Source organism: Tiliqua scincoides, chromosome 2 (assembly GCF_035046505.1).
Source record: "Tiliqua scincoides isolate rTilSci1 chromosome 2, rTilSci1.hap2, whole genome shotgun sequence".
NCBI lineage: Eukaryota > Metazoa > Chordata > Lepidosauria > Squamata > Scincidae > Tiliqua > Tiliqua scincoides.
The window spans coordinates 210,535,578-210,558,742 of record NC_089822.1 but is presented as its reverse complement, the minus strand read 5'-3'; the positions used below and the strand labels follow the sequence as shown (position 1 = coordinate 210,558,742).

The following is a 23,165-nucleotide window of genomic DNA, read 5'->3' as shown; positions in this document are numbered from 1 at the left end:
GCTTCACTAATAACTGTAATAAAATTACAAATGAGAGATGTTTCTCTAAAGGTTTATTTCTATGGAAATGTTCCAGCTGTTCCCAAAAACATCAGCAAGAAAGCATATGTAATTATTCCTAAATGAGTCAATAGAACAATAGCCTTACAAATCACCAGGCCGTTAACAAAACATCAGTAAGACTGGCAATATCAACCCATTATCTTCTGCAAGCTATACTTTGGGGGGGGGTGTATTATCAGATCTTGTATGTATGCATGTCCATGCTTAGTGGGGAAGGATGAACATGTTTGGGTGAGAGGATTATGTGCATAACCTCACAGGAAAAGCCATGACCTCCATGTAGTAATCATCTTTAAACACTTGGGTTGAGAGTACAGATAAGTGATTAAAAGTTAAAAAGCTAATTTCTATGAAGAGGTTTGTAAGATCCAGTTCCAAGCTGGACAGGGTTATGCCAGCTGTAAAGGCAGGTAAAGACAAGCTCCTGTTTTCATGTGTAGAGAACCCTGTCACCTCACTCCCTTGCCGTGCAGAGAGCCTTGCATTGTATGGTTAGAGGGAGAACATTGTGCTCAGTTGCCTGAACCCAGGTACAGTTAGAGGGATAGGAGACCGTGTTGCTGCTGCTGCTGCTAGTCCTTTTTTATGCATATGCTTACAACAGCCATTTTGTAGTAATGACCCCAAATGAACACACACACAGTTCTTTGGATTTTTGGAGAGGCAATCAACAGATGACAGGAGAATTCAAAGGACTTCTAACGTTTACTTGTTTGCAAACGGGACCTCCACACACATGTGGAGGACCCTGAAGGATTACAATGATGCAGGTTTTATAGGGCCTTTTAGATAGGGGAGGGGGACAAGAGGACACAAAGAGAGAAAAAGTATCCAGGGAAAAATAACATACAGGCAGACACACAAAACAACATTTGGCATGTTATCAGTACAGGATGTTGATCTGAGGGTGGCAATTCAATACACATCGGCAGTTTGTTTACAGAGATATCCATTAGAGGGGGTCTAGTACTCTGACTCATCCCTTTTACCCTAACCTTTTTATCCTCATTTGTTGATTGCCCTTATCTATGACCTTTCTGTTCACCCTTGGAGGCCCATACCACAGTTAACTGGTTCTCTGAGAGGGATAGCTTTTTTGGTCAGAGAAGAGCCTTATGGGTGAACTGGGCATCTTGGGATATTTCCATATTGTGAGCTGGGCATATTGATATCAGTTTGATAGTGGAGGTCACCTTTAAAATGTCCTATTTCCTTTTCTTTCCCACCTCCACCCCCACAGTCACCAGGATTTGGTTTAAACAATAAATTGAACTTGACCTTGAGTCAATGTACTCAGACCAAGGTTTGTGGTCTTCAGTATTTTTTCTGATCATGACCATCTGAACAATTTTGAATGTCTTATTTAAGAGACTCACTTTGATTTATTTTTTTGGTTTTTTTCTCCAGTCCTATGAAGATCTAGTTCAGAGATTGGAGCCAGTGATTATGGAGTTGGAAAGGCAGGAAAATGTGCTTGTAATCTGCCACCAAGCTGTTATGCGCTGTCTGCTTGCTTATTTTCTGGACAAACCTGCAGGTAGGTTCCTTTGCTGCAAACTGTTGTGTAGAATTGTCCTTTCTGCGTGTCAACAGTACTTTTGGAGTGGGTGATTAATTTTCAACTATGCTGTCATGTGTCAAAAGTGTCGTATCTTAAATGAGTGTGCAAGTGGTGTTTTTCATGACCCTTACCATACCAACAATCCTACCTAATGGCCAGGCTATTGTTTAATTTGAATATAAATATTTGTTTTTGAGGGCATCAGTTTTAGTTTTAGTGTGTTGGTTGGATTGCCCTAGTGCTGTTCCATGAACTTTTGCACTAGTGCAAAACTTCTTGGAGTGCGGAGCCCCAGCGCATTGGAAACTGCATTTCATTATGAGAAAGATGTTGAATAGGGTAGATGCAGGCTGTAGCAGATAGATTACAGAGGACCATAAGAAGGTCTTGAAAAGAGCTTGTGCCAATGGAGCAACTTTTCTGGATTTGTGAATTTTGCATTGTATTGACCCTCTCTAGTTTGGGAACAATAATTCTGGGAATGGGAGAGGCATTGACAGCAGTGCACTTGTAGTCCAAACAATTACTTGATAAAAGAGATTGCTTTCCCTGATCTATGCATGCAGTGCTCTGAAGGAGTGCCATGCCTGTTACTCACTGTTACTTTTCTCCTTTTAGAACAACTGCCTTATCTCAAGTGCCCACTCCATACTGTCTTAAAGCTCACACCAGTGGCTTATGGTAAGTGCTTACAAAATTTACCCTGTAAAAGTATTCATATGTCATGAGTTTAACCAACATTGTTTTGAAAACCGTTTATGTTTGGGGAAAATTGCCGATTCATTTTTCAGTCATAGTTGTTTATAGACCAAATGAAACAATTGGAAAAAAGGCTTCCCAGGTATATGCTGATGTACTCAAGCAGTAAGATTAAAGTAATAATGGGCAAGCCATAGCTCAGATTTAATTGTTGCATTATAATTTAAATTTTCATCTGTTTATACCTGTTTCTGCTTTTCTTGCATCTTCAGCATAGTTGTGAGTATGATGATGATTGGAATAAGAACAGATATTATGATAATATTGTATAAGAACAAGTAAAACTGTTGATAAGATATATATCAACTTGAAACCTTCCCATGTGACCCATTGTTAATCTATTTAAGTGTCTGCTTCAGTTCCCTTTGTTCTCCCTGTGGATTGAAATGAAACTTGCCACTTGGCAGATGTGCTCTGGCACAGAAGCATCTGTTTTTTTTAAACTCCTCTTTCCTTTTTTGACTTCTGCCTTGAGGAAGAACATAGGTGAACGAATGAAACTGTCTTACACTGAGTTGGACCAGTGCTCCAATATTGCCTACTCAGACTGGCTGAGGCTCGCCAAGGTTTCAGGCAGGGGTTTTTCCTTTCCCTGGCTTGAGATGCCAGGAAGTAAACCTGGAACCTTTTGCACATAAAGCCGAATCCTCAACTGCTGAGTTGTGACCTTTAACCTATTTCAGCTTATGGCCTCATCCCTAGATAACTTTGCGCAACTCAAAAGCATGATGCTTTAAGCATCTATTCTGAATGATAAGACAGTAGTTAGTCCACATCAAGTGTGTTGTGCCATTTGCAATGTTTTTGTTCTCTGAAGATGACCTGATGACAAAGACTTGGTTTTACTGAAGAAAATGGACTTAAGAACATAAGAACAGCCCCACTGGATCAGGCCATAGGCCCATATAGTCCAGCTTCCTGTATCTCACAGTGGCCCACCAAATGCCCCAGGGAGCACACCAGATAACAAGAGACCTGCATCCTGGTGTCCTCCCTTGCATCTGGCATTCTGACATAGCCCATTTCTAAAATCAGGAGGTTGCGCATACACATCATGGCTTGTAACCCGTAATGGATTTTTCCTCCAGAAACTTGCCCAATCCCCTTTTAAAGGCATCTAGGCCAGATGCCGTCACCACATCCTGTGGCAAGGAGTTCCAGAGACCAACCACATGCTGAGTAAAGAAATATTTTCTTTTGTCTGTCCTAACCCTCCCAACACTCAATTTTAGTGGATGTCCCCTGGTTCTGGTGTTATGTGAGAGTGTAAAGAGCATCTCTCTATCCACTTTGTCCTTCCCGTGCATAATTTTGTATGTCTCAGTCATGTCCCCCCTCAGGCGTCTCTTTTCTAGGCTGAAGAGGCCCAAAGGCTGTAGCCTTTCCTCATAAGGAAGGTGCCCCAGCCCAGTATTCTGAAACACCAGCATTGTTTCATGCAATCATCCCTTTGAACAAAGAGAAATCTCTAGGGCCACCTAGTGTCCAAACGATGAATTTCAAACACATTTGTTAGAAAATTGCTTGTTGGAAATTTTCTTAATACTTAAAGGATGCAAACATTTGTCACCAACATCAGTCAAGCACTGCAGCTAAATTCACTTCAGAAGGAGATAAGTTAGTTGGTGAGAGTTTTGTTTACAACTAATGGCCTCCCTATGAAGTTTGTCAAGTTTGAAAGATATTGACACAGGGTATTTAAAAATTTTTTTTAAAAACAACACATGTTCCTTTTTAATTAAGAGAACCTCCTTTTTAAAAAAATATGTCCTTCAGTATTTATTGGCATTCCATTTTAAAATTGACAACTCTGGGAGCTTTCCATTGAAATCGGGGCTTACCAATAAGATTTCAGGAGTTGTATATTATGTACCTTGGGACCTGCTTGCTGCCCATCCCTAAGAAGATGAGTACTTGGCAATGACCAGAGTGTAAATAAAGGAGGAACCCTAATTCAAATTTGCATAAGTGCCATTGAAGCCACTATGGCATATGACCCTCTTGTGACCCGCAAGTCATCTTTGAACTCCAGTTTAAATGGGAAAGTATCACAAGCATCTCCCAAATGAATGAGCTTCTGATGATACCAAAATATTACAACAAGGACATGCCTGTATTGGCTTCTGTGCCTTTAAAGTAATTGCCAGGGCCTTTTGCCAGATGGATTACAGCCCAGTATTTCTCTGGGCTGTGTTCACTTATTTCTGCCCAGTCCACAGGTGTATACATTTGATCCCTGTTATATGTGCAACATTAGGCTGAAATGTCTTAATTAATCGGCACTTAACAAGGTGTTCTGAGAACTGATTTTTAATAATTGCTAAGGAATTACCTTTGGTAAATTTGGAGGTGAATGTGAGAATTTATTTTACAGGAGTTGTTCTTGTTGAAGTAAGGAAGCAAAACATCTAATTTTTGACTTTTGCCTGCAGGCTGCAAGGTGGAATCTATATTTCTGAATGTTGAAGCTGTAAATACGCACAGAGACAAACCACAGGTAGGACTGTTGCTCTTGCAAACACGAGTTTGAAACTCTGCAGGGAGAAAGGAGTGCTGGGAAATGGCCTGGAGCTGAAAAGTGACCAGGCAGCAAAGGGTCTTTGCACACTACTTCTTCATTCCTGTGTGTTTCCTGCTTTTGAGTTTAATAAAAACCTGCTTTTGATTTAAAAAAAACACAGCCAAATATATATATTATAGATTTACTTCAGTTTCATAAGGGCTTTGAATTTGCTGTATGTGGACCAGTAATCTCTGTTACGTATATACAGATGTGCCCCATATCCATGAGGGTCCTGTTCCAGGTATGGGGAGACTTGCCACCTCCACCCTGCAGAGGTGAAGGGAACTGCAGTCCCTTCTCGTTTTGGAGGTTTTTGAGCCTGGCAGAGGCTGTATGTGTCTGCCCCTCTGGGGCTTCCCTGGGCCTCCCTATGCCTTATAAGGCATTGAAAATGTCACTTCTGGTTTCCCCAGAGAAACCAGAAGTAGCTTTTTTTGCTATTTTAAGTGAGCCCAGCAGAGACTGTAGGTGGATGCATAACTCCCCTCACCTCTGGAGGGTGGGACGTGGAAGACCTCCTGCATCCACAGATAAGTGAATCCACGGATACGGCCCCCCCCTGTATACTTCATAGTAATTTCGTATAGGTGTCTTGAGCTCCCCTTCATTGCAAATGCCTGTGTTTGCAACCCTCCTGCTTTCTTCACCTTCCCTTATCCATATTTCTAGGCCACCTTGTCTCTTCAGCCCACTTTGGACATGACTGCAACAGCCTGGTTACTCCCAGGACCCAAACCTGGATGGGTACTTCTCTCTGCATGGTTAGCTGCTTGAGTGAGACAGGGCTGCAGTGATTTGGGCCTTTGAGTTTAATTTTGATGGTTGATTTAAAAATTTGTAAACTACTTTGCATTCTAGTGTTGAGGAATTTCATTAACAGGCTTAAATTTGGTACAAACCGTACTTTAATACTAGCTGCTTGGGGATCTGCCCACACAATTTACTAAGGTCCAAGTATTAGATACTCTCCCACATATATTGAGAGCCCATTCTATTCTCCCCCCCCCCGCTAGTGCAGCAACACCAAAAATGGATGTTCTGTATACAGCAGTGGGGGTGGATCTGGAGACTTCAGCAGGGAATGGAGATTTAAATCCCCTTGCCCCTGCATAAGCATCTTGACATACAATGAGTCTCCTCAGACCTGTGCTGGCAATTTCGCTAGCTCAGATCCAAGGAGAGAAAAGGGGTGGGGAGGCAGTGACAATGGGGGTTAGGATCCTGTGCACGCAATCACCACTGGATATGCTTCCTCTCCACCCAGGTTTCCCCCCCCTCTGTGTCTTTTTGTACCCTCCCCCTCCCACTGTGGCTTATCCAGTCCTGTGGCTAGCTTCAGCTCCGGCAACACAGGCAGGAAAGTTACAGCCTTTTCGCTGATATTCAGGCAGCGTGCTACTGAGTGCACTGCTGGAAAGTGCTTCTGGCACACTTTCAGTAGTGGCTTGCTGTGGAATGGATAGGATTGGTCTGTGTGTAAGTCAGCACATGTAGGCTGAAAACAGCTGTACATGCATATGGCTCTGGGAACATCAGACAGAGCAGTAGAGAACCTCTGATAATACTGTTGACTGCATGAGGACTCAACTTGTTGATTTATACCAGGGGTGCCCAAACCCCGGCCCTGGGGCCACTTGCGGCCCTCGAGGCCTCTCATTGCGGCCCTCAGGGAGCCCCCAGTCTCCAATGAGCCTCTGGCCCTCTGGAGATCTGCTGGAGCCTGCACTGGTCCGACGCAGCTGCTCTCAGCATGAGAGCAACTGTTTGACCTCTCACGTGAGCTGTGGGATGAGGGCTTCCTCCACTGCTTGCTGTTTCAGGTCTGTGATGCACTAGCAGCAGCAACGGAAAGGCCAGCCTTGCATTGTGCAAGGCCTTTTATAGGCTTTGAGCTATTTCAAGACCATCATTCATTCATATAAGTTCATCTTTAATCTATTCATTTATGTAAACTTATGGAAATTTATTCAAATTTTAAATATAAATTCTTTTTTTCCCTGGCCCCCAACACAGTGTCAGAGAGATGATGTGGCCCTCCTGCCAAAAACTTTGAACACCCCTGATTTATACTGATAAATTAGGAATTAGTATATTAATAATAATACTAATATATTAGGAATTAGAACAACACTCTTTTGATTCTGCAATAAATGTCAGTCATTTATATGGACATTACTCGTCTTGAAATAGCAGCATAGATGACAATAGATTGCAGCCATTGATTTATCTTGCACTTAGTAATGCACTTGATTTCAATTGAACTTGAGTATTCTCAAATGGTGGGAATTTCTGACCAGGTTCATAATGGTTAAAGAAGCCAAATGGAACAATAACCTGCACACAATGAATAATACAGTGTTTAACTGTTCATCATGGTTAAATTTGGGTGGTTGTTTGTGTCAACTTGGCTTTGCATAAAGTATTGCATCAACTGAATTGTTAGTAACTATTCTGCAAGAATTGTTGTAAATGGTTTGATAAAAACTGACGAGAGCACAGCATCATTGGTTTCAGTGGCCTGGGAAATGCGCTTGTTTGGGATGCGTTGCTTGTAAATAATGCAGTGGGTTTGAGAGTTGGATAACAGTGCTGTGATAGTTTGTCCTCTTTGATGCTCATGTTTCTTTCTTTGCGTCATGATTATTCCATTTTCCACATTATGGTGCTGTTGCAACTCAGTGAATGTCACCAAAGGGGATTTCTGGGAGTGTCACACGTGGCCTGCAGAAGCGATTTTAATTTGCCTAGGCGAAGAGGGCTTTTCTCCATGTCCATACACAACAAGATAGTCCATTATACATACCTTGCGGGAATGGTCCTGTATTCAGGTCATGGCTCTGTTAGCAGCCTATCTGTTAGCAGCTGTCTATGAGGGAGGCTTTTGCAGAGCTGTTAATGAGCTGTTTGAAAGCTTTGACAGCTGCCACAGTCTGGAATTGTATCACAGTTGTAGAGTCAGCAGAATGTTTACCTAAATAAATATTTTCATTACATTAAGCCGCCCTGCTGGATCTGAATGCTGTGTTGCTGCAATGGAGTCTTAATAGTGTTGCTGTAGCCTTTTGTTCAAGGAGTGCTTCACAAATGACGCACGTGGTGCCATTTGGTTGGTGGGCAGCTGTTAGCTTCCTCTTATACTTCCTATCACTCTGGGAGTATAATAAGCAGAGAAAAGGGAATTAGTAAAATCTTTTGAAATCTTGGAAGACGCTGCTGTAAAGGATGCAAGCCTTTGAAAGGCTGCTGTGTGAGTGTCTGACTTGACTGTGGCACAGTACCAGAGTTTAGTTTGATCTGGCTTCAGTCTGCGTAATTCTTTGAAACTGTGAACAAAGCCTAACCTGAAAGTAGAATGAGAACGTACTTTGAAATTTAGTGCCCAGTTCTCTTAGCTGCTTTGTTGGCACCATGGTTCGGCATTGATGCCAGAATGATGCACACTTTTTATCACTGTATGCATCCTATCTACATCTTAAAATCACATTTATATCTCACCCTTCCTCCAAGGAGCTCAGTATGGTATGCAGGGCTTTTTTTCCCCACAACAACCCCGTGAGGCAGGCTAATAGTGTTGAAAGTCACCAACTAGATTTCATGGCTTAGTAGAGATTTCAGGTCTCCCTGCTTGTAACCTGATATTCTAACCATATCCCATGCTGTCTCTTGCGTTATAGAGACGGAAATTGAGTTGTAAATGTATTTTCAAATGACTGGGGGAAGCACAGTGCAAAGAATTCCCAGAAGTATATTTTTTTATCCTTGGTCATAGCAGCTATATGTGAAAATGACACAGAATGGCAGATGGACTGGAATGCTTGCTCAGAATATTTGACATGATGGCTCATGCCTTTACCTTCTTTGCTGGCATTTTTTCAAGCCTTTATTGCATGATTTAGAGCAGGGGTCTCCAAACCCTGACCCGAGGGCCAGATGCGACCTGCGGAGAACCTCTATTCGGCCCATGACCGGCCTCTGATCCCCTGAGAGCCTCTGACCCAGTTGACCAAACACAACCAGAGTTGTATTGGTGGGTTAGGGGAATAGGTGTCCATTTAAGTGTGTGCTTTATTTCTTGGGCTGTGTTGGTGCTTGGAGAAATTCTGGACATTTGAACCCATTCATTCATTCATGTTCCATCTCTAACATATTTAAATTTTATATTGAATTTTTCCCCCCGGTTCTTGACACTGTGCCAGATATTTGATGTGGCCCTTCAGTTGAAATGTTTAGAGAACCCTGCTTTAGAGTATGTGTAAAATGGGATCAGTGTTGGGTTGTCCTGAATTTCAGTTGACTTTTTGCACTGTAGAAATATTTTAGAATTTCCATATGACAGAGGTGAGGCACAGAGGCAGTCCTGGAGTTTTCTGCATCTGGGGCCACCTCCCAGTTTGCCGCCCCCTTGACTCAGAATTAATTGCAGTGACATTGTAACATTACCGCAGTCACTTCCAGAATCGCACCAGCAGTTGATTCCTCATCGCTCTGGACTGCCCGCCTTTCTCTCCTCCAAGGACAGGAAAGACGCAGCCCAGAGCAGCATGAAATCACACCAAGAGTGGCTGCTACTCCCTGCATGATGCTGCTCTGGATCTTTTGTCTCCTTTCAGAATCATGCCAGAATGGCTGCCCCCATTCCATGCTCTGCCCTCTCCTCCTGTAAAGGAGGAGGAAAGATGCTGCCCAGAGTGGCATTTCGCTGGGGCTGCAATTCCTGGTGTGATGGTCCTCTAGGCCTTTCCTCCTATAAAGGAGGAGAGGAAGGATGGCGGCCTAGAGTGGTGTGGAATTTCACTGAGAGTGCATGCAACTCTGGGCTGCTCTGTCAGTGCTACCCTCTTCAAAAGGAAGGGGAGGCAGTGGGGGGGGGGCGAGGCTTGTGGCACTGCCCCCACAGGCATGGCACCCGGAGCATTTGCCCCCTAGGTATGCCACTGGTGAGGCAGTTCAAAACAGTGAGCGATGTGAAATGTTGGTTGCTGATTTCACTGTCTTGAATCCAAAGAACTGTGGGGGGAAGGATGAAATGACTTGGTGGTGTTGCATGAAATCTCGAGCTAGCAGAAGGCTTGTTGTAGTGCTGCACCACAGCATGGATTTTATCACTGTCCAAGGAACAAGGCCAACGCAAGACATAGCATAAACTCTAGTACAGTGGTTCCCAAACTGTGGGTCGGGACCCACTTTGGGTGGATTGCCAAAAGGTGCTGAAAAGATCAAATAGCTAACTGCCACAAGCCCTGAGGCTATTCAAAAGTCAGATGTTATAACTGCTGGTTACCCTGCAAAGAGCTCAGCCCCTGCAGTTTGCTGCTAACTGCCTTGCAAGAAGCTCAGCTCCTGCAGTTTGCAAGCATATGTAAATATAGGACAGGGGTGTCCAAAGTTTTTGGCAAGAGGGCTACATCATCTCTCTAACACTGTTGGGGGCCGGGGGAAAAAAGAATTAATTTACATTTAAAATTTGAATAAATTTACATAAGTTTACATAAATGAATAGATTAAAGATGAATTTATATGAATGAATGAATGAATGTCTTGCAATAGCTCAAGGCCTATAAAGGGCCTTGCACAAAGCAAGGCCAGCCTTTCCTTTGCTGCCGCTATTGCATCACAGATGTGAAACAGCAAGCAGTGGAGGGAGCCCTCATCCCACAGCTCACGTGAGAGGTCAAACAGTCGCCCTCACACTGAGAGCAGTTGCAACGGGCCAGTGCAGGCTCCAACAAATCTCCAGAGGGCCAGAGGCTCATTGGAGACTGGGGGCTCTCTGAGGGCTGCATTGAGAGGCCTCGACGGCCGCAAGTGGCCCCAGGGCTGGGGTTTGGGCACCCCTAATATAGGACGATAAATGTATGAGGACCTTTTTTTGGATTATTTATAAATAAATTAAAATATTTCTTTCTAGATCTCCTTTTTTAAAAGTCTGGTAAACCTAGGTGGGTCCTGATAGAGTGTTATTTTAAAAAGTGGGTCCCGGTGCTAAAAAGCTTGGGAACCACTGCTCTAGTAGGTTTTGAAATGTGTGTGGAGAGAGAGAGAATATGTTTGAGAGGCGGTTTAATATAATTGCTGGTGATGGGAATAGCCTAGCCTGGAATTTTTGAGCTGGATATGGAATTCAACATCCTGACTTTAATTTTTCTCTTGAGATGTATGAGCCCTGTTTGGCTGTGCAGATACGCTTGCCTGCACTGTGCAAGGGGTGAGACTAGATGACCTGCATGGTCTGTGTGGTTCTAACATTCTTTGATTCTAAAGTGTGGGTGATGTGGCTGGTGATATTCCAGCTTATCTCTTTATATAGCTATTAAAGGCACAAGGTAGGGCTTTAGGGATTGAAGAGCAGGGCTTTACATATTCCGTATCCTTTTTGTGATGAGGAGTGTAATGAATAAGAACATAAGAACAGCCCCACTGGATCAGGCCATAGGCCCATCTAGTCCAGCTTCCTGTATCTCACAGCGGCCCACCAAATGCCCCAGGGAGCACACCAGATAACAAGAGACCTCATCCTGGTGCCCTCCCCTGCGTCTGGCCTTCTGACATAGCCCATTTCTAAAATCAGGAGCTTGCGCATACACATCATGGTTCGTACCCCATAATGGATTTTTCCTCCAGAAACTTGTCCAATCCCCTTTTAAAGGGGAATACATGCCAATGTATGGGAATACATGCCAATTCTGGGAATTGTAAGGGAATACATGCCAATGTATGGGAATACATGCCAATTCTGGGAATTGTAAGGGAATACATGCCAATTCTGCATAATATACAGTAATTTTGGAATTAAGCTTTAACCATCTTCAAGTAACATGTAAATGCCCGTGTAGCATATCTTTAGAAATTGTTGTCATGCTGAGTTTTAAGACAAATGACTTTTGCATCTGTTGATTTAGCAGGTTCAGCTATTTACTGACGACGGAAGCTGACTGATGATGCTTCATGTGATAAATACTCTCCTCTGTATTTTTATTGTTACACAGAACGTAGACATTTCAAGACCTCCCGAGGAAGCCCTTGTAACTGTCCCTGCTCACCAGTGAATCCTGTGTCCTGAACAGCTATGAAACATGTGGTGCTGTTTTCATCCTATGATATTAAATTGCTTTCTGTCAGTCATTCCAATCACTTTGGAATCAACCATAGTGTCAGTTTTTGTGTGGCACATCACTTTTGAAAATCAACCTGCAATCTGGTCCCTATTAGGCAAAGTAATTCTTAAAAAAAAAAAAAAAAATCAGAGCTAATTCGCTGAGCTATTTGATTGCTGGCTTTTGTGGTATCACCTAATCAGTTACCATGAATGATTGCTAATTTTAAAACTGATTTTTATGTCTGTTAAGCCTTGAAACACTGAAACTGCATTAGAAGAGAATACGGAAACATGGCAAGCTTGTGCAAATATTCTGTGAATAAGGGTTTTGCTCTTCTCTGGAGTGATTGGACTGTTTTACATAGAGAAATGTAACATAATCGGTAGTTGCCCAACAATTAGTCCTGCTGATGCATAGTAGCAGTGATGTAGACATGATAGCTACTAAGGATGGCATCCTGGCTAGTGCTTTAGTTGTTGGGAGCATCATCCTCAAATGAAAACTTCCTGTATGAGCTGAATGTTCCTTCTACTTGCAAAGGACGTTTCTGTTTGTAGGAAGACCTCCTGTTTGTGGAAGTGCTAGTTGAGATGCCATCCTGACTCTTTTAAGTGTTAGGAGGGAGTAGTGTGTTCCCCCCCCCAGTTGTGCAACCTGTATTTTTCTGTGATTACTATTCTTTTCTGAAAGGCATATGTAGTGGTAGCCTTAAGTTGGTTTTCTTTATAAGGTAAGAGCATAGAAATAGATTTCTGCTGCCATTTTGCAGATAGATGCTACTAGTGTGCCAATAACTAGTTAGATGCTACTGATATTTTATTTATTCAATTTTTTATCCTGTTTTCTCTCAGATGGGCCCAAAGGTGGCTTACAAAAGCATATGAAATATTTTAAAAACTCCTTCTGAATTCAAAGTCACCCTTTTTTACCATCCTCACTTTTTAAAAAAACAAGGTCTTATAGTTTAGTCTATAGAAAGTAGGTTGTCATTTCGTGTTCATTTACCCCAACAGAAACGGGTCAGTACCACTATAAACAATTTTAACAAGTTTACAGTAGTCAAATCTTCTGAGATTGAAAAGCAATTTGGAAGCTTTGGAGAGAACAATGCTGGTGTGCCTGCAGGCAACTGTGCTTCTTATGGCATAACATTTCACAAGCATAAATCCCCACTTCAACCCCACATATAGAAGTGAATGCTCTGCTGCCATCATGAAACAAACAGCTCCTGCTTAAATATGTACCCACATAGTACAATAAAAAAACCAACTCCCCCTCCCCAAAGCTTTTATCATGTTTATAGTTCACATGTACAAATGCAATAGTAAAACTGGGAATACCGGATGTTGATGGGGACCCCCCTATTAGTGGCATGTTGTTCTTTGGCAGATTTTCATCAAACTAGAGTGGTGGCAGCAGATTCCGATTTTCCCAAATGATGGTATGAATTCTTCATTTGGCCAAAATAGTTGTTCTGACCAGCATTCAGATTGGGTAGCTCTGTGTTACAATCTCTTCTTTGTAATGTGGACAGGATTTTTGTGCTTTTGTCTTTGAATACATAGGTGCCCAACTCGCCTCCTAAAGTGGTTTTCCAAGAGTAGTTAGTATCCAGAGTGGCAGGATCCTAAGCCACTCGCAGAAGGTCCTCTGGAGCAGCTTCCTTCCTTCCCACAGGAAGCTCTGCAAAGAGGCTGCTACTGAAGCCTTGTCTTGAACTTGGAGTTTTCCACTTTCCTTAGCTGTGGCTCAAAAGAGCCGTGTGTCAACCTGTTGCTGAGATCCGCCCAAGCCCCAGCAACAGCATTTTCGGACATGGAGCCAGCACGGCTTCCCTTGGGATGGAGGGAAGTTGGTCTGGAGTAACTGCCACTTGTTCAACTCTGGATATTTCCCTAATGATTCCTACAGTGATTTGTAGGAAGTGATTTAGAATTTTTGTAGCACTTTATAATACTCGATAACATCAACTCAGATTGAACTGCAGCTGATTTTTTTTAACCAAAAATAAATGACATCAAAGTGGAAATGGAAAAAGATACATCCTTTGAAGTGAATTGGAAGAAGTTTATTATTGTACTTGGTAACCCAGCTACCTTGCAAGCACTACAAGGTGCTTGCAAAAAAACAAAAAAACCTCATACCACATGGCAAGCACTACATTCAAAAAACATTGAGCCATGTTGCTTGGTGTCCCCCTGGAGCTCAGACTAACTGGAGCTCTGGGTAGCTGCTTGGTTCATCCACCCCAGTGCAAGCCCTGCTTGTATTTTGCATTCACTTCTGACTTGTAAAAGGTAGTTAGGGCCCAATCCTGTACTTACCAAGTGCCAGCTTAAGTCTCCTTCCCTGAGGATACTTGCAGTGGCTTCCCGGTGCCCACTGGAGACAGAAGTAGCCACTTTGGCACTGCTGCTTCAGCCAGTGCCAGGAAGCATAAGATTGGGTTGCCCATAGCTTGTTTAGGAGAATGATTGATTGGTAATTTGGAGATCAGCCATAAAGTGACTTTGAAAAACAGAAACGTCCTTAGTGATTATGGGAAAATTAATGTTGATTGAGCTGCAGAAATTCTCAGATATTTCATAATGAAACATCCTAGAGCTGAAAAACAATTCAAGAGTAACTATGGCTACCATGCTAATGTACTCGTTTAGCTGCCATAAGTTTCCAGATGAACCCTGTAAATTGCAGCTTTGTGGACTTTCTGAGAGTTCCTCTGACACAGAAGAGCAGCCATTTGGATTCCTAGGCAATAGCAGTGTGACAGTTTTATAATTGCAGACTGAGGTGATGAAATCCTGCAGTGTTAGAGAGGATTGTCCTGAAGGTGAGGGATGCCACTTTTGAATACTTCCTTATGTTAAAAATATTTCTCTCAAATACAGCGTTCTCAAGGAGAGATGTTGTATCTCAGGCCTTGCCCTCTAGTGCTCATTTTCTACTTGCAAGGAGTTATTTAAAGAGAGGCTGCATGACTATTCCTTTACTGTCAGCAGATTTTTGTGCTCAAAACTAAAAGCATGGTACTGTTTCCTTAGAACTTGTTTTAATGGGGTCCCACAATAGTTAAATATGCAATTTGTTAATGGCTCTTTCTGTGGGTTAAAGGTGGTGGTTGCTCTATTGGCTTACTGAGGAGGTCCCAGAGGCATCTGTGTGACTATTGCTGAAACAGGATTCTAGATCAGCCCATGAAAGCAGTTGTCACCTATCTTCTTAGAACTGCAAATTTCCTTATATTGAATTGTATTGTTGAGTACTTTCAGTGTTTTTCCTTGTCCATTAGTGTTTCTTGTGATAATTTTACTAGCTTTCATGTTGGTATATTTTGTGAAGCTCTTTTCTAAAAGATACTGAGTTTCTTTTGTAGGAAGGATTTAGAAAGATGACAGGAACATGCTTGCCAAACCTTTACTGTCATCCATGCAAACTTGCACTGAAGTGCACTATCCTGTGTGCAGTTACCTGGGAGTAAGTTTCACTGAGCACAGTGAGACTTACTTCTGAGTAATCATGCCTAAGATTGTGCTGTGGGGTGGCTTCAGTCATTTTAATCCAGTGGAGATGCATATGTGCCTCATGCATTCACTTTTCAAGCTTCTAGTGTAGTGTTTGAAAAAGAGAGTGCATTTTCTTCTCACAAAGATGTGCACCTCAAAGCCTCAGCTGATGCCCAGGGATCTTACTGGTAGAGTAATGCACAACTTTCCTTGTTGAAAGCAGATGGTACATCCATTAGATTTTTGCTTAAAAACAATTGTTCAGAAATGGATAGTATCAGCAAGACTCATAAGTGATTTCTTCTGGGCAGGAATGGGGTCTGAGCTAGTTAAAATGATTTGGGAAACTTGGCACATGTTGGACTAATGGACTAGACCAGTGGTTCTCACACATCTAGCACCAGGACCCACTTTTTAGAATGAGAATCTGTCAGGACCCACCGGAAGTGATGTCATCACTTGAAGTTACATCATCAAGCAGGAAAATTTTAAACCATTTTAGGCTGCATTCCTACCCACACTTACCCAGGAGTAAGTCCCATTTACTGTCATTGTTAAAAGAATATACACAGTAGCTTGTTAAAAGTACATGTCTGTAACATTTCTCCAAATGCAGTCACATACCATGGTAGCATCAAGTCTAATATATTAAAAATAAAATATTGAAATGAATGGGGACTCACCTGAAATTGGCTCGCAACCCACCTAGTGGGTCCCAACCCACAGTTTGAAAAACTGTGGACTAGACAAAGCACTCAGATTGTAGAATCTACAAGGGCAAACATGCAAAAGTATCAACCAGTTTCAAAATGGGTAAGCCTTCATGGCAAGGGGCATGTCAAAGGCACAAATGGTTCCAGGGGACAGTCACTTGGGCATGGCTGCAGTGGTTTGAAGTTGGTGATGCTTGTGCTTGCCTCTTAGGAGCAATCTGACAAGGCCTATGACTGAATTGCTCTCTTGACCTGAAACTTTATTCACCAGCAGCTTTGTAGGGTGACTTTGCTTGGCTCTAAGACTGGATGGCAAATGTCATCCTGTGGCTCCTGCTTGAATGACCTGAATAGGTACCATTCTGTGATCAGGCTTAGCAACTTTGGTCAAATCCCAAAGTTGGGATTCGACCAGCTTTGGGTTTCTTTGGTCAATTCTGTCTGGCTTTGGTAAAATCCCAGTCTTAGGGTTTTTTTTTCTGGTTGTCTCAAGTTTCAACCCAGACAATGTAAGTAAACAGGAATTAAGTAGCAGGTGCACTGCTTAGCAGGTATCAGCAAATCTGCAGCACTCTGCGAGATAAGGTCTGTGGGTGGCTAGAAACAAGAAGATGTGCCTGAGAATGGAGAGGTTTGTGCCTGCAGCCTATTCTGTGTGTTTTTGGGTAGCGAGGTCATTTGACACCTGGGGCCCATAAATTCTTGTCACCCCATATGACACAATTAATTAAATTAATTATTAATTCATTCATTCACATTTATATACCACCCTTCCTCTAAGCAGCTCAGGATTTGAAATGAATGTTAATAATAATGGCCAGAAAATAAATGCAGTGAATATTTCCCCACAAGCAATGGATGAAATTCTGCATCAGTGATCTCCAGAATTTTGGTCACTAGGGTGTCACCCCCCCCCCCGCCCCAAGAATGTCTGATTGACCTGTTTTGAGTTAAGGCAGTGGTTCTCAAATTTTTAACACGGGGACCCACTTTTTAGGATGACAATCTGTCTAGGACCCCCTGGAAGTGATGTCATGGCTGGAAGTGACATCATCAAGCACAATAAAATAAATTATTATAAATAATTCAATAAGGGGAAGCTAGCAGTGTTCCACCAAGTGGATCTTCTCTGTAGCCTGCCTGCAAGAACACCCCCCCCCCCACAAAAATATCACTGAGATTTTCAGCAATCCCCAGTGCCCAGTTCAGTGTAAATTCTTGTATTTCAAGCATAGCACTATCAGGACCCACTTGGCTTTACAAGTCTAAAGACAAATAAAATGGACATTGCCACCTGAAACCTCTGTTTTATTCTTGGGGGGGGGGGCTGCCTTCTGGAGCATTAGTTGAACTCCATTTTCATCAGATGGGGACCAAGCAGCTAGCCTTGCATTCCGCTTTGCCTGACTTGGCCAGGAGCCAAGACACGTTTGCTTACTCATGAGTAAACGCAACTGTGTGGCTTGCTTTCACTTTCCGTAGGGCTCAATACATTCATCTACTTGGAGGGAGGGACTTCCTTCTTGGGTGTTATTTGGGGGCTGCATTCATTGGATAGGAACCATTCGGGTGTCATTGGATTCCTCTCAGCCTGTCCTTTCTGACAAACTATGACAAGTTCACCTACTTGCGTTTTTCATTTTCCATAGGGTTCCATGCATTTTTTTGTTTCTGGTTTTTTGGCTATAACTTTTGATGGAAAGGAGATAATTCAATTCGGTTTGCTGCATTGCATTCCGCTGGACATTCTGTATCCAATGGTATATGGCATGATGGTATTTGGTTATTCCAAACCTCCGCGATGTTAGCGATGTTGGGTCATTTGTGGTGTCTCCCCCCCAAAGGTGGTACCTGGGGTGGACAGCCCCCCTGCCCCTCGCTAGCTACGCCACTGATTGTGGGAACTCTTTCCTGTTAGGAGTTGACAATGATATGACTGGGTAATTGGATGTTCCATGTGTTATCATTGTACATCTTATTGGTCCCAAGAAGTAGCAGTAGTATTATCTCATAGTTCCTTGTCTCAGAAAGAGCTCTTCGGTTATGGTGAAACGTGTAGGACATATAAACAGGTTTGTGTTTGAGCCTCTCAAGGTTCTGTCTAAGGTGTTTTCTTTCCCACTGTTGGAGCCAAAAACTCAGTTGGATGAACAGCATATTCAGTAGTCAGTGTCAGGACAAAGGAAATGTTTGCAAAGCAACGAAGCATAGAGCAACTGTCTCTGGTTTCAGTTAAGATGAAATACTGCTTTATTGCAGTCTGTGCACAGTTATTTGGAAGTAGGCTCCTTTGCCGTCCTGAGACTCACTTCCAAGTAAGTGTGTATGGGATGGCTTCCTTCGTTTTCCATGGACTAGCCTTGGAAGGGGATGAATGTCATGAAAAAAGCTGTTGATGTTGATCGCTTAAAGCCGTTGATTGCTTAATTTGATCAGTGTTTTCATCAAATGTTTAACATTCATTTCTGAAATGTTGTTTTCATTGCTTGTTTTTTCCCCTCCAGAATGTATGCGTTAGCCGCTCTCGAGAAGAAGCCTTGAGGACAGTTCCCAATCACTTGTAGCTCCTGTGGCCTGCAAGACTGTCCCAACACTGCAGAAGCCATGCTAAGGAAACCACTCAGGGACATGAGGATCGAGAGAGCCTCTGCAAAAACCAAGCAACATAAAAATGCATGCACTTCTCTTCTTGAATGTGTATTCGCTGCCCCTCTGGCAAGGTGGACTTGACGTTAAAGCTGAACGCTTACTGGGTATTTATGGAACATAGCATGAAATGACTTTTAAATTAATATATGTTATCTTTATTCTGTCACTTTTCACCTGTGAAAGAGTCTAACTCATTTTGTCTAGCCCCAACCTTTCCTGTAGGTGTATTTTATTATAATTTTTATTGAAATGTTTTCAAACCATTCAGTGCCACACACTGATTAAATTTTCCTCTATGGTGATTCCAGCATACAATCAAGGTAACACTTTATTCTAGTTTCCATTTCATAATGTATTTCATTCTGTTCATTAAACCATCTGAATACTTGCCCAATCCAGTTTGTGGTCTACAAAGGGCCATTACATTTCCAACTTCTAGTGAGAACAGTGCAGAAGTTCCTTTAAAAAAAACCCTTTCTTTCTAGTTCATTATGTCAAAGGCTTCTCTTGATACTGCATCGCATCTTCTAGTAAGCCTGTGCAGTTAGTATTCTCTTGGTTGTGCTGCTTTGATCTTGTTAAGTATTCTTAACATTTACTTTATAATTTTTTAGTGGAGTGTATAAATATATTCCTTTCCACTTCATGCAATAAGGTACTTGGATTTTATCAGCTTACATTTTTTCTTAAAAATAAAAGGTGTTTTTAATTAACTTAGTCAGCAAAAGTGAGCCAAAAATTTTTTAAAAATGGACATGGTTCCAAACACAGGAAAAAGAGGATATTAATTAACACTAATGTATTGGAAATTTAACACATAATAAGACAATAAACAAGGAATGTTTTTGGTTGGAAGGGATTGTCCCTGTTCCTTTATCCTTGCTGCATTTCCTAGGTTCTCCTGCATTTCCTAAGTTCTCCTAGGTTCTTCCTGAAGACCTGGGGAATATCAGATAGACAGTGAGATGAAGTGTGTGGGAAGATCTCTTGTGGGAATTTTCTCCCTCAGATTGTTCAAGTTGGGATTGAAACAATTGTACAGAATTTCCAGAAATTAATGGGGCAGGACACCATGCCATTAATTTGCTCAGGCCTTATAACAGGCTTTTTGGTAGTTTATCTTCTGTTTGTCCATTCTTTCTTCAACCAAAGTTGCAAATGAAGTATCATGTGATTGGTTTCTATTGTGAATTAGTGATAACCTGTGATATATGCTTGTTTTTCCCCATTGAATGGATAATTTAGCATACCTGCTGTAGTCATGAGTGACTTTTCTTACAAGAGAACAAGGTGTGTACATTGATTGTGAAATGTTCTGCAATCCCTGCAAAACGAGATAATTGATATTTCTGTGGATCTGTGTATCCACAACATGATGCATTGCCTGAGTCATGAAACGGAAGAGAAATGAACCATATGAAACAATCCTATGCATTTTTACTCAAAAGTCCCACTGTGTTCAGTGGGGTTTATTCCCTAATTAAGCATGTTTTAGGAGTGTAGCTGATGCAGAACAAATGTAGCCATCTAGGATTTTCACTCATGCTTACGTACGTTAACCTTGCAAGTGAATCTGTGGGATATTTTCAGTCCCACTTGTGGGGCATAGTCCACAAAGTCCTGTTGAAATAAATGGAACTGTGAAAGTGATAAAACTTTGTGCATGTTAATCTGTTATATTTGCCATACTAAACCAGTATATAGTGTGTAAATACTTTGTTGTGTGATTGACAGTTGGCAACAAGCAGATTAGGTGCCTACCAGCTCTTGAAACGAAGAAAGCTTCATTCTCTGCAGTTGGAATGTGTGTTGTTTCACTGTCTGTACTGGTACTTTATTCAGTCTTGCTATGTATTAGTATTGCCATTCTGTGCAATGTACCATGTTAGCTTTGCAAGCTGGGGGCTCAATTTGTTTCAGATTATATGGAGGTGGGTGCTATAATGCAGCCTTCTGTGGTGTTGTGAATTTTTTTAAATAAGCTAGTTCTAGCAATATATTCAGTACTTGGAGATAAGCCCAAAGCGGTTTTTATTTCAGAAACATACTGTTTTTAAACAGTCCAATACTTATAAAGCAATCACATGTCAAAGGTGCTTTCTGTGTGTTCTGTCCAATAGGATAATATGCATTTACACTGTAATGTATTTATTTTGGTAGTAGATCACTAGTTATGGAGGAAATGAGTTTAGAAACGGCTATGTTCAACCACTGTAAAATGTTTGTGAACTGGAGCAGGTGTAGAGTGTGATGGTTTCCCTAATGAATTAACAGATCAGTCCCTTCAACATGCTATCTCAGATTTCTCTGAATTTGGGCCAAAAAGGATTTTGCTACTTGAGGAGTTGCATTTAATTCTCAAAGTTGAGGTTTCACCAGAATACTGTGTAGATATAATTGGACCTTATATAGTAAATGTGCTTTTTGTAAGAAAGTATTCTCTGAAACGGCTGAGCCAGTAGATTAGTAATTATTGATGGGTGTAAAATGTTCCTCTTACCTCTCCTTAATTTGAAAGATGTATTTGTGGTTTTTTTGGTTATTTCTTAAATTTCATATTTTTCAATGTGCTGTAAAATTACGTTGCTAAATATTTTATGTATAGTAGATATTTTTATAGGTCACATTTAAATATAATGTGATAATGGTGATTTCTTCTATCTACCAGATGAATGTATAATTGAAAAAATTTTATGCAAGTGTAAATTCATGTTGAAACTTGAAAATTAAAATGACTAGGAAGTCATGAGTTCTAATATAACTTGAATCGTAATAGTAAACACACAGCTTGGAAGTAAGTCCCTTTTGAAATCAGTCAGGCTTTCACACATTACATAGGCTAGTTTTAAGGTTTTATAAGATCACTTTCTGTTGTCAAAACTCTAGTAGACCTAAATGGCATTGAATGACAGATTTATGTTCAGAGGTGACAATTCATTTCCTAGTTCCAGTGCAGTCTTGGAAGAAGCTTTGTTCTATTTGGCCTTCTATTTTATATTTTAAGTGAGCTGTTCTACTCATGTAACATTTGCTCCCCAATAATAAATGTTCTACTTTTCTCTGTTTCTCGTTACTTGAGTTGTGTGCAAACCAATCTACAGTAACAATTTGAGTACACCTGACATACTATCACAGGGCTCAATCCTAACCAACCTTCCAACACCAATGCAGCTGTGCCGATGGGCATGCACTGCATCCTGCAGTTGGGAGAGCAGTCATCAAGGCCTCCTCAAAGTTGTTAGCCATGCAGCCATTAAGCTCACCTGTGAAATCCAACACGACCCTCCTCCCTGAGGACTGTGTTTACTGTCCTTAGAGGTAATTAGGTGACCATAAACCCATACAGCCACCTAACACCCCTCTGGCCTCTCCAATTGCAGTTACCAATTGCTCTTTAACCGTAAGAGCATTCAATTCTGGTAGCCAGGCCAGTTTGGGGAACGTGCCCCTGGATCGTGCTCCAGCCTGAACCCCTCTGTCCTGCTTGAACTCAGGAGTAGGTTACTGAGGTCGCCAGGTTCCAACTCAGTCACACTGGAATAGCTCCCACAACCAAGTCCTCTGGTTCCAGCAGTCCCAATAATCCAGTCAGTTGTAATTGATAGGATTTATTGAATATAGATTTAAAGAATAGTTTGACTGATGCAGTGCTGTCTATATAAGGTTTCAGAATTTAGGGTAGAGCATATCAATACAATACTCAGCACTACTAAAACAATAAAGAGCTAACTCCTAACTCTTAACTATTGTTCACCAAAGTCTTACATTTCCAAAGTCCAGTCTGACCCATCCCTGCTGCAGTCAAAGGCAGGTCCATCTTGTCAGAATGGTCAAAGCTCAGGCCCCCTTAGCCAGAGACAAAGATAGAACAAAGGAAAGCCCTTTCCCTTCACCTTTATAGGTCTCCTGACCCTTCCACCAATCAGAACTCGGATCCTGCCAAACATTCTAGGGGTGGATGTGCCACAAACCTCCTTGCTCATGGTGGAATCCCCCCTCCCAACCTGAGAGGTTCACAGCTGTACCTTGTTGTTAATCAAGTTCGTCTTGAAGCCCATTCAGTAGCTTGGTAAATTATCTGAGGCCCTGTGAAGCAGCCTCCTCCACAGTTCCCCCAGATCTGGTTTGTACCAATTGGAAGTTGGTTACAGCTGGGGCCTTGTACTCAGGCCTAGCAACATGGCTGCAAGCAGAAGCTTTCCTTATTCAGAGGTTACCTGATCACCAATATTCACTTTCCTATCAGATCACCTACCT

General features: G+C 41.9%; 1 protein-coding gene across 2 annotated transcripts in view; it reads left to right on the top strand.

The window, feature by feature from the left end:
• PFKFB4 (6-phosphofructo-2-kinase/fructose-2,6-biphosphatase 4) overlaps positions 1-21,973 on the top strand; it is an 84,248-nt gene extending 62,275 nt beyond the window's left edge. For both annotated transcript variants that reach the window (XM_066614228.1, XM_066614227.1), the window contains exons 11-14: positions 1,471-1,600; positions 2,243-2,305; positions 4,816-4,880; positions 18,764-21,973. In XM_066614228.1, coding sequence (XP_066470325.1) covers positions 1,471-1,600; positions 2,243-2,305; positions 4,816-4,880; positions 18,764-18,823 — 318 coding nt within the window. In that variant the 3' untranslated portion in view covers positions 18,824-21,973. The remainder of the gene's footprint in view (positions 1-1,470; positions 1,601-2,242; positions 2,306-4,815; positions 4,881-18,763) is intronic.
• The last annotated feature ends 1,192 nt before the right edge of the window (positions 21,974-23,165 follow it).